Consider the following 13,773-nt stretch of genomic DNA (forward strand, 5'->3'; position numbering starts at 1 on the left):
TTGTGTAGCTTATAAAGCGACCCCCACAGGAAGTGTGGCCACTGGTCCCCGTGAAGATATGACGACACTATTGATCTGCACCACTTGGCTGGCCCCGCACCGTCAGACACCGCTGTGGCCGGGCCCGGAGGCCCCTGGGAATACGGGCTTTTAATCACTGGGAGCAAGTGTTTGTGGCAAATCGCAGAGCGGCCTGCCTTGGCCTCAGAGGCTCCTCTGAGGCCATGGGGCTGGCTGCCTCCGGCCTGCTCTGCCTAAGGAGCCTCTTTTTTCATTGCTTTTCAGAGAGAATGAGAGGGAGGGAGGGAGGGAGGGAGGGAGGGAGGGAGGGAGGGAGGGAGAAAGAGAAACATCAGTGTGAGAGACTATCTATCGGATGCCTCCTGCACGCAGCCCAACTAGGGACAAAGAGCAAACCTGCAACCCAGGTCTGTGTCCTTAACTGGGACTTGAACCCAGGACCTCTCTCCAGGCAGCGGGGAAAGCAAGGGGAAGACAGGATGAAATGAGGACCAGGGAAGAGAGCCGGCAGCTGTCCTCCCCAGCAACTGACTCAGACTCGAGCAGGTACAGGAGCGACTGTGACCGGGAGCAGCGCCGCAGGCTCCAAAGGTGCATGTGTCGTCGAGTGGACAGGCCGAGGGACCCCCTGTGGGCTCGGGGCGTGGGGGTTGGCCTCTGCGTTCAGACGCCTCCGCAGGCCGCACAGATGCACGGCCTGGCCTCCCCCGGCTGCCGAGGGGACGTGTTTGGAAACCTCTCCCAGCAGGGCCGACCCCACCCACCTTGAACCAGCAGGCTCCCAGACATAAATAAACCAGAGCCCGTGTGCCTGCCAAGCCCTGTCTTCTTGGCAAGAGCCTCACCCCGCGCAGGGCGGCCCCTCACCCCAGCCCCCGGAGCACAGAGGGGTGCTTATTACGCCAGGGTGGAGGGGAAGTCCTGCTGCTGATGAATCTGGTGGGGGAGTGGCCGGAGCCGGCCCTGCTTTCCCCAGCTGCAGCCTGAAGATAACGCGGCCACGGGCACAGGGGACTGTCCAGTCATGACATCACCTCCACCTCCTCACTCCTCCGCACCCGGCCTCGCCCCGCCCTGCCTGCCCTCCACGCCGGGGGCACGGGCCGGCCTGGCAGCCAGAGCCCTCCTGCCCCCGGGCCCTCCTGGCTGGCCTCTGAAGGCTGCCCAGACCCCCTCTGGGAGCTCCCGGCTCCCCACACCTGTGCTCAGAGGGGACGGGGCACACTGCACAGAGGGGAAAGGGCGAGCAGGGCAAGATCAGGGGCGAGGGGCAGAGCTAGCTGTAAACCCACACTCCTGCGCTAGCCCTCTCCACAATGCGGACACCATGCACAGCTGGAGGGTGGGAGGAATGTGGTGACAGCTGGGGAAAGGTTGTGGTTTTTTTTTAATCCTCACCTGAGGATATTTTTTCCATTGCTTTTCAGAGAGAGGGAGAGAGAGGGAGGGAAGAAGGGAGAAAGGGAGGGAAGGAGAAAGAGAAACATTGATGTGAGAGACACATCCATCGGCTGCCTCCTGCACACACCCCAACTAGGGACAAAGAGCAAACCTTCAACCCAGGTGTGTGCCCTTAACTGGGACTTGAACCCAGGACCCTTTGGTGCATAGGCCGATGCTCTGTGCACTTAGCAACGCGGGCCAGGGCAGGGGAGAGGTTTTCAACAAGGCTGAAAGGGAAGCAAAGGACAATCCGGACAGGGAAGGAATAGGAGAAAGGGGATACAGACTGCTGACTCCTGCCAATCCACTCCCAGGACACGAAGCCAGGACGAAAGAGTGACTGGATTTTCCTGAGCACACGTTTTCTAGAAACTGCTGCTCAGCAGAGAACACATTAAAACGGAGGATAGGAATTCAGCCGCTGAGGAACCAGGCAGCCCATATCCCTGCGCCTGGGACCGGCGTCTCCTGCCGCAGACCCGGGATTCCCAGGAGCAGGCCGCACGGACGGGGGCTCAGAAGTCACGTCACCTGCCATCTCTCTTCACCTGCTAACGCCCCAGGGTGCCAGCGGATGCTGACAACGTTTCTCTACTCCATAGCCATGAGACAGAGTCCTTACCTTGCTGGGTGTCACACAAATATTAGAAAGAAGAATGGTGAGACTGTGGGGACAGTGTTTTTGTTGTTTTCAAGCTGTGGTCGGCAAACTCATTAGTCCACAGAGCCAAATATCAACAGCACAACGAATGGAATTTCCTTGGAGAGCCACATTTTTTAAACGTAAACTTCTTCTAACGCCACTTCTTCCAAATAGACTCGCCCAGGCCGTGGTATTTTTGTGGAAGAGCCACACGCAAGGGGCCAAAGAGCCGCACGTGGCTCGCGAGCCACAGTTGGCAGGCCACGGTTTTAAAGGGATTTATGTAAGGCACCACCTCTAAGGCAGCTAACGGGGTTTGAAGGGAACAAATGACAGCCAGGCCATGTCACCAAGGCAGAACTGCGGCTGGGACTGGGAGGGGGGGTGGGGACCCCATCCTGTCCCTCCGTGGAGCCCATGCTCTCCTCGGGGCTCTGGGGCCCCCACTTTCTTAGGTTGGGGTGGGATGAGCCTCTCCAGGGCCGCCCAGCAACTTCAGCTGCCTCTGGGGCGTTTTGATAACTCAACCCCCGAGAGGACTCTCTGGTCGGGGCTCTGGTCCGAAAGCCAGCTGGTGCCTTCTAAACAATGGCAAAGGGTGTTGTGGTGAGGGAGGCTTATGAATTAAAAATAGATGCTAGTAATCACCAGGGAGCTCGCCGAGAGCATGTGGGGCCGTGTTTACTCGAGAGAGAAGAATACCTTCTATTCATGCCAGAGGCCAGCGGGGAACCACCACCACAGCTTCTCGCACCAGCCAATGGCCTCCGGGTCCCGGGAAGTCAGCTGACAGAGCGGGGCTCCCTCCCTGACCTGGAAGGACCCCCCTCAAGGCCGCACCTGTCCGCGGAGGGACAGCCCCAGGTTAGGAAGCTGTGCCACCGAGGGAGACGTTGACGAGGAGATCAAGTCGCCCTGCCTGGGCCGGGGCAAACCCGCTCGCGGGAGACCTCGCACAGAAACGGTCTCCACTGAGTGAAATAAGCCAGTCAGTGAAAGAGAAACACCACATGACCTCACTCATTTATGGATAATAAAGAACATTATAAACTGATGAACCGAAAGATAGATACAGAGACAGTAAAGCAACAAGCAGACTGTCAAATTACAGCGGGGAGGGTAGGAAGATCTGGGGAAGATAAGAGATCAACTGAAGGACTTATAGGCATGCATATAAGTATAACCAACGGACACAAAACTCTGGGGAGGGAGGGTATGTATGGGGGGGGGGGCAATGTTAAAATATGTACACAGATAATAATTTAATAAAAAAATGTAAAAAAGAAAGAAAGAAAGAAAGAAAGAAAGAAAGAAAGAAAGAAAGAAAGAAACAGTCTCCATCTGATCTCGTGAACAGGCCAGACACAGCGGGGCTAGTCTCCTCCCTGCCATGAGCTAGCCGGGCACCCTCAGACCAGCAGCCCCTGGATTCCTCCCGCTCGCTAAGCCTCCGTCTGTCCAGCTGTAACACGGAGATCATAAATGCCTGCTTCCCAGGGATGTGATTACGATTAACCAGGCGGTGCACGTGACAGCGCTGTGGAGAGCTGAGAGCTTTCAATAAGGATGCAAACAATCACCGGAACAACCGTTTCCCCCAGGAGCCATCCCCCACTCAGCTCCCCCAGGAGTCTCTGGGCCTGGCCCCCGCTGGCAGCAAGAAGAGAACCCTGCCTGCCCTCTGGGCATCTCCAGGGCACCGTGAAGGCCACCTACGAGCCCCCCGTGCTCCCAGTCAGCAAACATCTGCCACCCTTCCCAGCTTCCCGCGGGGCCCGCCGCCCACCCGCTCCGTCTGCCCCAGGGGCAGAGACTGCACGGTCCACGTTCTCGCGTGTAGCACCAGAGGCCTTCACTTAACAGGACTGTTCTAATTTGATTTTTAAAATGTATTTGATGACTCAGCAGTGAGAGGTGGGGCCTGGCTGCCTCACATGCAGGGATGACGGTGTGCCGGGCCCCTCGGAGCCACACACACACACACACACACACACACACACACACACCCGCTGCCCACAAGGCCACATTCTCCTTCTGGAGATACATTCAGATCTCACTCTCGGAACAGACTTCTTCGCAGTTGAAACTCTGCTTGCACACGGTCCAGCGCCACCGTCTTAAATACTGTCTATCCACCGACAACTCCCCGGTGTATGCCTCCAGCCTGGCTCTCTCCCCGAGACTCCAGATTTACTCGTCTGACTGCTTAGCATTTCCTCGTGGGTGTTTAATAACCATCTCAAATGCAGCATGTCTAAAACCTGCCCCGTTGCTACCCCACGGCCCTGGCCAAGTATCTGTTCCACTCGCTGCTTTCCCCCACCTCCGTCAAGGGCAGTGTCTTCTTTCCAGCTGCCAGGCCCAAGCCATGCAGGCCGTCTGTGCCTGCTCCCTGCCACGCCCCGTATCTGTCAGAGATGGAGGTGGCTTGACCTCGGAAGCAAATCCAGAGAACCACCCCCTCTCCTCCCCTCCAGCACCCCCACCCTGCCGCGAGCCATCACCTCCCTGCGAGAGGATTCCAGCACCTTCTCGCTGGGCCCCATGCTCAGGCCCTGGCTCACTCATCTGTGTGAAAACCTTCTCATGACTTCCCATCGCACTTGAGGGGAAAAAAAGTCAAAAGCCTTCTTCCTGGCCTACGGAGCCCTATGTGAGGGGCAATCCTCCCTGACGTTTTTGAAAACAAAAACAAAAACAAAAACAAAAACACTCAAAAAATAAAATAAAATAAAAACCACTCACTCAAAATAAAATTCCCCCAACCCCATATCACTGGCCTTTCTCCTCTCCAGACTAGCTACACGTGCTGCCATGCCTTCCACCATCTCCCTCAATGCCCTGAAACTGGTTTCTTGCTGGCTACCAGTGACCCCCGTGGCCCTACCTTGATACTTACTACCCATCTACATTCCAAACCCAGACCGGACCTGCACCCCTGCCACACTTCACTCCGCAGACCACTTCCTCCTCCTCCAGTGCCTTTCTTCTCCTCTGGCTTCGGCCTCCTCTCTCCTCTCACTCCTCATACCTGGCTGCTCTGTCCCAGTATGTCAGACCCGCCCTTGGTATCCTTCTCACTGAGTCTCATCCACACCCGGGACTTCGAGCTCAGTGCTGACTTCCGGGCCGCTAGACCCAGCCCGGACCTCGCCCCCAGAACCCGGCTGCCAGCTGGTGCTCTGTAGTCAGACAGCAGCAAAACGGAACTTACCCCTTTCCTCCCAAACATGCTCCTTCCGCCGTGTTTCCTAACCAGAGAGAGCCCCGTCCCCAAACCCTGGAGCCACCCCCTCCTCCCTCTCCTCTTCATCTTTCATGTCCACTTCTCAACTGGCACCATTGATTCTAAGGCCACGTGTCTTCTCACTTTGTTTCCTCTCAGTGTCTCACTGGCCTCAGTCTACCTGTCAGGCCCCCAAAGGGCCGGACTCTCCAACCACAATGAGCCCCTCGGAGCCCCTGGCACCAGCTAAATTGCTTTAGTACCCACTACGCCTTCCCTCTCTGGTCCCCTCCACCCAGTTCTTTGCTGCCTAAACCATATTCCTTCTTCAAGGTTTAGTGCGACGGCTTCCTCCAGAAGGTCTTTGCCAACTCCCCCCTCCCCTCCAGCCTCCCTCTCCTGAAGCTCCCACGGCCTCTATCACAGCCTCCTCACCCCATCGCTGTCTCCCCTCTACCCAGTGAGCTCCCTGAGGACACCTCTGGCGTGTTCATTCTCGCAGCAGTGAACGAGCATTCGATAAACACTTGTTACACGAGTAAGTTCGGGAAGTACCACCAAACTAGACTGTCTGCTGAGCAGCACTTCCTGGATCCCACCCCTTTGGTTGGTAACAATAATAAAAACGCTACTGTATCAGGCTCCATTCCACGTATTTTTACATATATGAACCCACTGACTCCTATAGTAACCCTATGATTATCCCCATTTTCACCTGGGGAGACCGAGGTACACAGAGGTTAAGTGACTAGTGGAGCTGGTCAAGTGGCAAAGCCAGGGTTGTGCTCTTCGCCACGGCACGTAATTCCTCTCACTAGCACGTGTGGAGAAAACAGACCAACATTAGCATTGGCCTGAGCCTTTGGGGTCCTCGCTGGCCTTGGCGTAGTCTACCTCTGCCTCCTTCAAGCAGGCAGACAGATCCAAGCCCACTGTGCGGGGGCGGGGGAGGGGGCCCGGGTGCAGAACCACCTCCTGTGCCCCAAAACAGCACTGGCCTCTGAGTAGCCCCCCGACCTGAAAGGCCCTCCTCCCCTCGTCCCACCTCACCTTGTCCCCGACGCCCTCGGCCTCCTCGGCCAAGAGGTACACGTTGCCCCCGTCCGCCAGCAGCAAGGCGGTGTCTGTGGTGGAGGAGGAGCGGGGCCGGCACTGGTGCTGGTGCAGGAGGGCGGCCAGGCCGCTGTCCTGGGGCGCCTTGCGCAGCAGGTGGGGGCTGCCGCGCTGGGGCTCCAGGGAGCTGCTCTTGGTGCGCCGGCTGCCGCCCCCGCCGCTGCCCCCGCCGCTGCTGTGCAGGCTGGCGCCCCGCTTGATGGAGGGCCGGGAGCGGATCTGCTGGAGCACGCGGTTGAAGGCGGTGGGCCGGGCGGGCAGGTCGTGCAGGGACATGGCGTAGGAGACCCGGTGCATCTCGGGGGAACGCTCCTTCTCGTCCGGGGAGTCATGGTCAGAGACGCCCTGCGGCTGCGGCTGCGGCTGCTGCTGCTGCTGCTGCTGGCAATCCTGAGACGTCTGGTGTTCCCTCTCTCGTGACCGGCGGCGGCTGTGGAACAGGTGCTTCAGGCCGTGGCTGAACATGGAGCCCTCCGAGAGCTGCTGGATTTTCTGAAGAGGGACAGACAGAGGCCCCTGGTGAGTGGGATGCTCCCGAATGCCCAGCGGGAGTGAGGAGTCTGCTCCTGGGAGATCAGTGCAGCCACCACAGCTGTCTGAACCTGGAAGATCCTAGAAAGGGCCCGGGTCACACCTGAAAACCACGCCTTGCAGAGAGGTGGCTGCCCAGACCTGCTTCTTTCCTTCCAAAGAAATGCACCTCCATGGCTCTCACAGGACATTCCCAAGCCACACCGGGGTCAGGGTTGCTGGGCCTGAGGTCCTCGGGGCCAGTCTGGGGCACAGGGGCACACGCAGGCAGGACGGAGGTGGTTTCCCTCTGGTCTGATTCCCCCCATCCCCCAGCCCCTTCCTCATTCTAAGGTAGGTCCTCCTTCAAGCTGCACGGGCTCCTCTAGACCAGCAGGCATCCATTTCCCAAGAGGCCCCATGGTGGCACTCCGGGAAAATCAGAGCCACACAATCAGGCTATGCTGTTGTAGCAGACAGTGCTAACTGCCCACTCCTTATCTTTCCCCCTTTCTTCCTTAACAACCAATCTGCATAGCCTTCATGCACCCTGCTAAAAATTCTTGCTTCTCCAGACTCCCTTGCAGCTAAGAGTAGCCACATGATACAGTTTTAGCCAAAATGAAACAAAACAAACAAACAAACAAACAAAAATAACAAAGTGAGATGCTCTAGAACAGTGGTTCCCAACCTTTCTAATGCCTCGACCCTTTAATACAGTTCCTCATGTTGTGGTGACCCCCAACCTTAAAATTATTTTCGTTGCTACTTCATAACTGTCATTTTGCTACTGTTAATGAATCGTAATGTAAACATCTGTGTTTTCCGATGGTCGCGACCCACAGGTTGAGAACCACTGCTGTAGAGCCTAAGACCATCGGAAAACACAGATGTTTACATTACCATTCATTAACAGTAGCAAAATGACAGTTATGAAGTAGCAATGACAGTGATAAAAATAATTTTAAGGTTGGGGGTCACCACAATATGAGGAACTGTATTAAAGGGCCGAGGCACTAGAAAGGTTGAGAACCAGTGATCTAGAAAGACTTGCTTCCCTGATAAAGGTCCTGGCCTTCACACTGCTTCCTGACTGGAATGTGGAGGCGATGCCTGGAGACGCAGCAGCCATCTTGCCACCAGGTGACTGGCACGATATGAAGGTCCATTTGCACACAGTGGAGCCTGAGAACTGGAGGGCCCTACAGAACGCCCAAACCAGCTCTGAGTGCCTGTCCTGGGATTCTTGCTGCACGAGATAAATAAACCCAGCTTTGTCTATACAACACGAGTATGATGTTCTGTTATCTGGAGCCAATCTCGTTCCTGGTATTGTTGACAATAAAATAAACTTCACTGGAGATTCCAGGGCAGTGAATACATCCACATGCCAGGAGGGTGGGACACCCCCAATTCCTTCAGGGCAGAAACTCCTGCACCTGGGACCCCTCCAGACCTCACTCATTATACCTCTTCCCCTGGCTATTCCTCCGTGTCCCTTATAACAAACTGGTAACCATAAAAAAATTTTTTTATATATATATAAATATATATAAATTTATATATATATATATAAATTTTATATATAATAAAATTTATATATATATCCAGTGGTGTGGCTTAGTGGTTGAGCGTTGACTTGTGAACCAGGAGATCACAGATCAATGCCTGGTCAGAGCATATGCCCGGATTGCAGGTTCAATTTGGGGGTGGAGGGGGCATTCAGGAGGCAGCTGATCTGCGATTCTCTCTCATCATTGATGTTTCTCTCTCTCCCTCCCTGTCCCTCTCCCTTTTTCTCTAAAATCAATAAAAAAATCTTTTTAATAAATAAACACCTATGGACAAACCTTTCGTGTCAGTAATGTGACCACTTCTTTAGCACACATATAAAAACCTGCTGTCCAGCCGAAACCGGTTTGCCTCAGTGGATAGAGCGTCGGTCTGCCGACTGAAAGGTCCCAGGTTCGATTCCGGTCAAGGGCATGTACATTGGTTGCAGGCACATCCCCAGTCGGGGATGTGCAGGAGGCAGCTGATTGATGTTTCTAACTCTCTATCCCTGTCCCTTCCTCTCTGTAAAAAAATCAATAAAAATATATTTAGAAAACAAACAAACAAAAAAACCTGCTGTCCAAATGAGTGCCTTTACCCTCAGACTGGAGATAACCCAAGAGGCCCTGGCCTCAGCCGGCCCCTGCAGCTCTGCTGCTGAGATCCCCCACCTGCTCCCAGGCAGGCTGCTCAGAGAGGCAGGCAGCCGGACCACCGGGCCAGGCGAGGCAACGTGTGCTGTAATCGCAGACAGCTGCTTCTGTCAGGGGCTGGTTCCTGTGGCCAGGCTGAGCCCTCAGAGCCCATGCGAGGAGGGCCGCGACCGGGAGGACCACAGTCTGTACCTCCTGAGCGGGAACTCTGAACCCAGCCATGTGGGGCCCCAGGAGCCACATCTGGAGGAACAGCCCTTAATCGCATGAGGCAGCCTCCGTCATTTTAAAAACATTCTAGACAGTTACACTTCCTGATTTTCTTTTTTTTCTGGACACAAAACTTCCAGAGCAGAAAACTGAGACCATGTAGAAACCAGAAGACGCTCGCTGCCTGTAGACCTGCGTTAGCTGCCCCACGCTCACTGGCCCTCTGTCCCCCGCGTGGTCTGTGCAGACCGCTGCACCTGCGTGTCCGCGGCCACACCACCACGGAGCTGGTCAGCATCTTCATTTCCACCTCCCCGAGTCTCCCTCCAGGTGGGCGGGGCCCCGGCCTCACCCATCCTACCGACCAGATCCGTTACCTCATCAGCGCTCACTGTAAACTGACCTTTCACAGCCTCCGTGTGCTTTTCCTCCCACATTACCTCACCTGATTTCCCCAGAATCTAACAACAGTGACAGCAGAGACATTTCCCTTTTCAGACGAGAAAATTAAAGCTACCGTGTTTCCCCGAAAATAAGACATCCCCTGAAAATAAGACCTAGCGCAACTTTGGGGGGAAAAATTAATATAAGACACTGTCTTATTTTCGGGGAAACAGGGTACCACCATTCCATCTCAGGAGTTTAACGCTGGGACTGCCCCGAGTTCAGGCACACAATGCCAGCTTTCCAGTGGGAGTCACCATCCCTCGGGGCCCGACGAGGCAGGACCCCCTGAATCCACTCTGGGCAGAACCAATGAGTCCAAGGCAGCCTGGACCGGGGAGCCCGGGCGGCTATGGGCTGGAAAGGGCCAGATTCGCCGTCTCCAGACCTGGCGTGAGCCAAGACACCTGCCCCCTCCTTATGCCCAAGCTGGTACCAGCCCTCCCTCCGGTGCCGGGGATGGGCCAGCTGGCTCTGGCATCGGTCCAGCGGCTTCTGCCAAATGGTCCCGCTACATATCACAGACTGTCTTTCTAGCACCCCATCCCAGGTCTTTCTCCTCTCCCCACCACTCCTAACCCAGCTTCTCCAGCAACGAGGCCAACCTTCCATGTCCACTCAGGGAAGAAACAGGCCCTCCAGAAGGCCTCCCCAGAGGTCCCAGCCCCCGGCGGCATTTCCTGCCCTCAGCTCAGCCCCAGGAAATGGGCGGAGGTGCCATGGACAGCGGCCAACGCCGTCTGCCCCATGGCCTTGCATCCTTAAGATCCTGGGTCCGTTTGTTTTTAATATTACACAACAGCATTCTTCAAAGTGCTTGCCAACGTATGCGGTCATTCCAGCCCAATGCCAGCCTGCCCCTCGGGAAGGGGGAGGGGACGGCTACAGCAGCAAGTGTCTCCGTTTTGCAGGGGAAGAAGCGGAGGCCAGCACCGTTACGTGGCTCACCCAAATCACACAGACAGACCCTCAGCTTCCGAGGGACCTTCTCCTGCTCACCCCCTGACCCCAACCCTGGAGTGGGCACAGTAGCTATCTGCATCCTGGGACAGTATCAAAGGCAGGTTCAAAACAAAACAAACCGCCCTAGCCAGTTTGGCTCAGTGGATAGAGCGTCAGCCTGTGGACTGAAGGGTCCCAGGTTCGATTCCAGCCAAGGGCACATGCCCGGGTTGCAGGCTTTATCCCCAGTGGGGGATGTGCAGGAGGCAGCTGATCGATGATTCTCTCTCATCATTGATGTTTCTATTTCTCTCTCTCACTCTCCCTCTCTGAAATCAATAAAGATATATTTTAAAACAACAACAGACGCCTGGGTCAGGAGGTGCACAGCCCCCTGAACTGAGTAGGACTTGGGCCAAGACCTTTGACGTTGTGGCTTCGTGTCACCCCTCCCCACTTGTGTAGCAGGTGAAGGGACGCAGGACCCCTGGCCCAGCAGCACGGAGGAGTCTGCTCAAGCCTGTGGTAGGCACGAAGGGAGGGAACAAAAAAGTCAAAAGGATAGCAGGGGGCAGGTGAGCTCCACACACAAGGGCTTCTCCTCCCAAGGAGCAAGGCAAGAAAGCAGGGTGGCGGGCCGGCCTGCTCCTGCACGTGGGTGCCCGGGAGGAGGTGGTTAGGAGTTTTGATACAACACAGTGTGTTAAAAAAACAACCACCACTCAGCACATCCACGGAACCAGCCTCGAGTTTTGGAAACGAGGAAAACCATGGTGACTAGCCGGAGGGAACGTAGCCACCAACGCAGCAGAAAGCAAGCACCACCTGCTCCGACGAACGGGCTCCAGCGACTAAATGTCACTTGCTTTTCCACGCTGACTCTGGCTCCCCCCCGGCTGCCAGAAGCCAGTGTTGGTGGCCACTTGAGGGCGTGCAGTAGGAAAAGGGCTGAGATGTCTCAGAGTCAGAGGTGGGCACTCACAAAGGTTTCCTGATTCACAAGGCAAAGCAAGATCTACCCCGAACAGCCCGGAGGCTGGGGTGAGCAGAAAGAGAGCTTCCGCGTCGGCTGCCTGTGCGTGGGGAGGTCGTGAGGGGAGGGGGCTGCCTCCCTCACTGGAACTCTCTCTAAGGGCAGGGAGGACCCCATCTGCTCCGGGGACATCGTCCTCTCCGGAAGAAAGGGCGGACTCGATGGCTTCTGAAAGATCCTTCCTGAGACGCCTGTGGTCTCCGAACAGCTGGGCTTCGTCTGTTTTCCTCCCCGGGTGTGGGTCCCCCAAAGAGGAAGTCCGCTCCCAAATCTGCAAGCACAGCTGCACGAGGCCAACAGTAAAATGCTTCGAGGTGCTGAGCCCCTGCCACCATCCGATGAAAGATAGCCCAGCCGGGACCGGTTTGGCTCAGTGGATAGAGCGTTGGCCTGCGGACTGAAAGGTCCCGGGTTCAATTCCGGTCAAGGGCATGTACCTTGGTTGCAGGCACATCCCCGGTAGGAGGTGTGCAAGAGGCAACTGATCAATGATTCTCTCATCGATGTTTCTAACTCTCTATCCCTCTCTCTTCCTCTCTGTGAAAAATCAATAAAATATATTTTAAAAAAAAAATTGGTCTATATGGAGCAACAAAAATTTAAAAAAAAAAAAAAAAAAAAAAAAAGAAAGAAAGAAAAGAAAGAAAAGAAAAATAGTGCCTCACCACCCCCCGAAGAGCTGGAAGCATCCTGAAGCCATACAAACCTCCGGCTCACCGATCCCCCCTGGCAGCTGACTGCATGCCCCTTCCTCACACTCGGGTTTGAACACACACCCTCCCCTCCCCCGCCACCGTCCCTTGCGAAATTTTGGCTGTGAGGGTTCAGGGGGTGACTGGGTCACAGTGAGCCTCGGTGAGCCTAAGTCGCCAACGTTTCTCTATTTATAGGGTCTCTATGGAAACGGGGCCAACATTAGAGAGCTAATCGCCGGAAAAACCCACAGAGTTCTACCCTCTGGGATGTGAAGTGAATTGCGGAAGTCTCCAACGGCTCTTCAGAAGCTTCCGGTGGGGACCCCGGGGTCAGAGGGGGACGGGAGCTGTCACCCCAGGTCTGGCACCAAGGACCACAACGAAGGTTGGACAGGCCTGTTTGGGGTTTCTTATCAGAAGCACCGTGATGAAAGGGTTTTTTGTTGTTGTTGTTGTTGTTGTTTTTTTAATCATTTCTTAATAATAATAAAGTGCTCAGTCAGGCCGCTTTTTGTCGTGCCTAACCCAGATCCCTCCTGCTGCATTTCCAACCCTTGTCGGGATAACTGACAGGACCACGCTGGCGTGGAGGGCGTGGCAGAGCCAGGAGCTCCAGTGTCCACAGTCCCCACACGTGGCTTCGGCGGGCTCGTGTCCCAGCTGCCAGCTTCGTTTCCCCGGGCGGGCGTCACTCCGCTCACTTGGCTGAAATGAGCGAGCCTTTCCCCATCTGGTTTGGAAAGTCAAGTGCTGACTTTCTCACATCATCACGGAAACGTACCTGCTGTCCCTCTACAGCAGGGGTCTTCAAACTACGGCCCGCGGGCCACATGCAGCCCCCAGGGGAGTCTGATCCTGCCCACCAGGTTTTTTGGGCAGTGAGCGCAGCCAAGGTGTTACAGTAGGAATTAGTAGTTCATATAGTCCGGCCCTCCAGCTCTCTGAGGGACCGTGATCTGGCCCCCACTTTAAAAAGTTTGAAGACCCCTGCTCTACAGCTTTGTTCTAACTTCTTCTTCTTCTTCTTTTTTTTTTTTTTTTAAATATATTTTATTGATTTTTTCTTTTTCTTTTTTTTACAGAGAGAAAGAGAGAGGGATAGAGTTAGAAATATCAATGAGAGAGAATCATCGACCAGCTGCCTCTTGCAAACCCCCTACTAGGGATGTGCCCGCAACCAAGTTACATGCCCTTAACCAGGAATCGAACCCGGGACTTTTCAGTCTGCAGGCCGACGCTCTATCCACTGAGCCAAACCGGCTTCGGCCTAACTTCTTAACAAGGAG

General features: G+C 55.2%; 1 protein-coding gene across 2 annotated transcripts in view; it reads right to left on the minus strand.

The window, feature by feature from the left end:
• The window catches only part of TMCC2 (transmembrane and coiled-coil domain family 2), a 40,556-nt gene that overhangs the window by 19,913 nt on the left and 6,870 nt on the right, over positions 1-13,773 (minus strand). For both annotated transcript variants that reach the window (XM_084865863.1, XM_084865864.1), the window contains exon 2: positions 6,384-6,938. In XM_084865863.1, coding sequence (XP_084721989.1) covers positions 6,384-6,938 — 555 coding nt within the window. The remainder of the gene's footprint in view (positions 1-6,383; positions 6,939-13,773) is intronic.

The sequence above is a fragment of the Pipistrellus hanaki genome, assembly GCF_964339955.1.
Source record: "Pipistrellus hanaki genome assembly, chromosome: 18".
Lineage (NCBI taxonomy): Eukaryota > Metazoa > Chordata > Mammalia > Chiroptera > Vespertilionidae > Pipistrellus > Pipistrellus hanaki.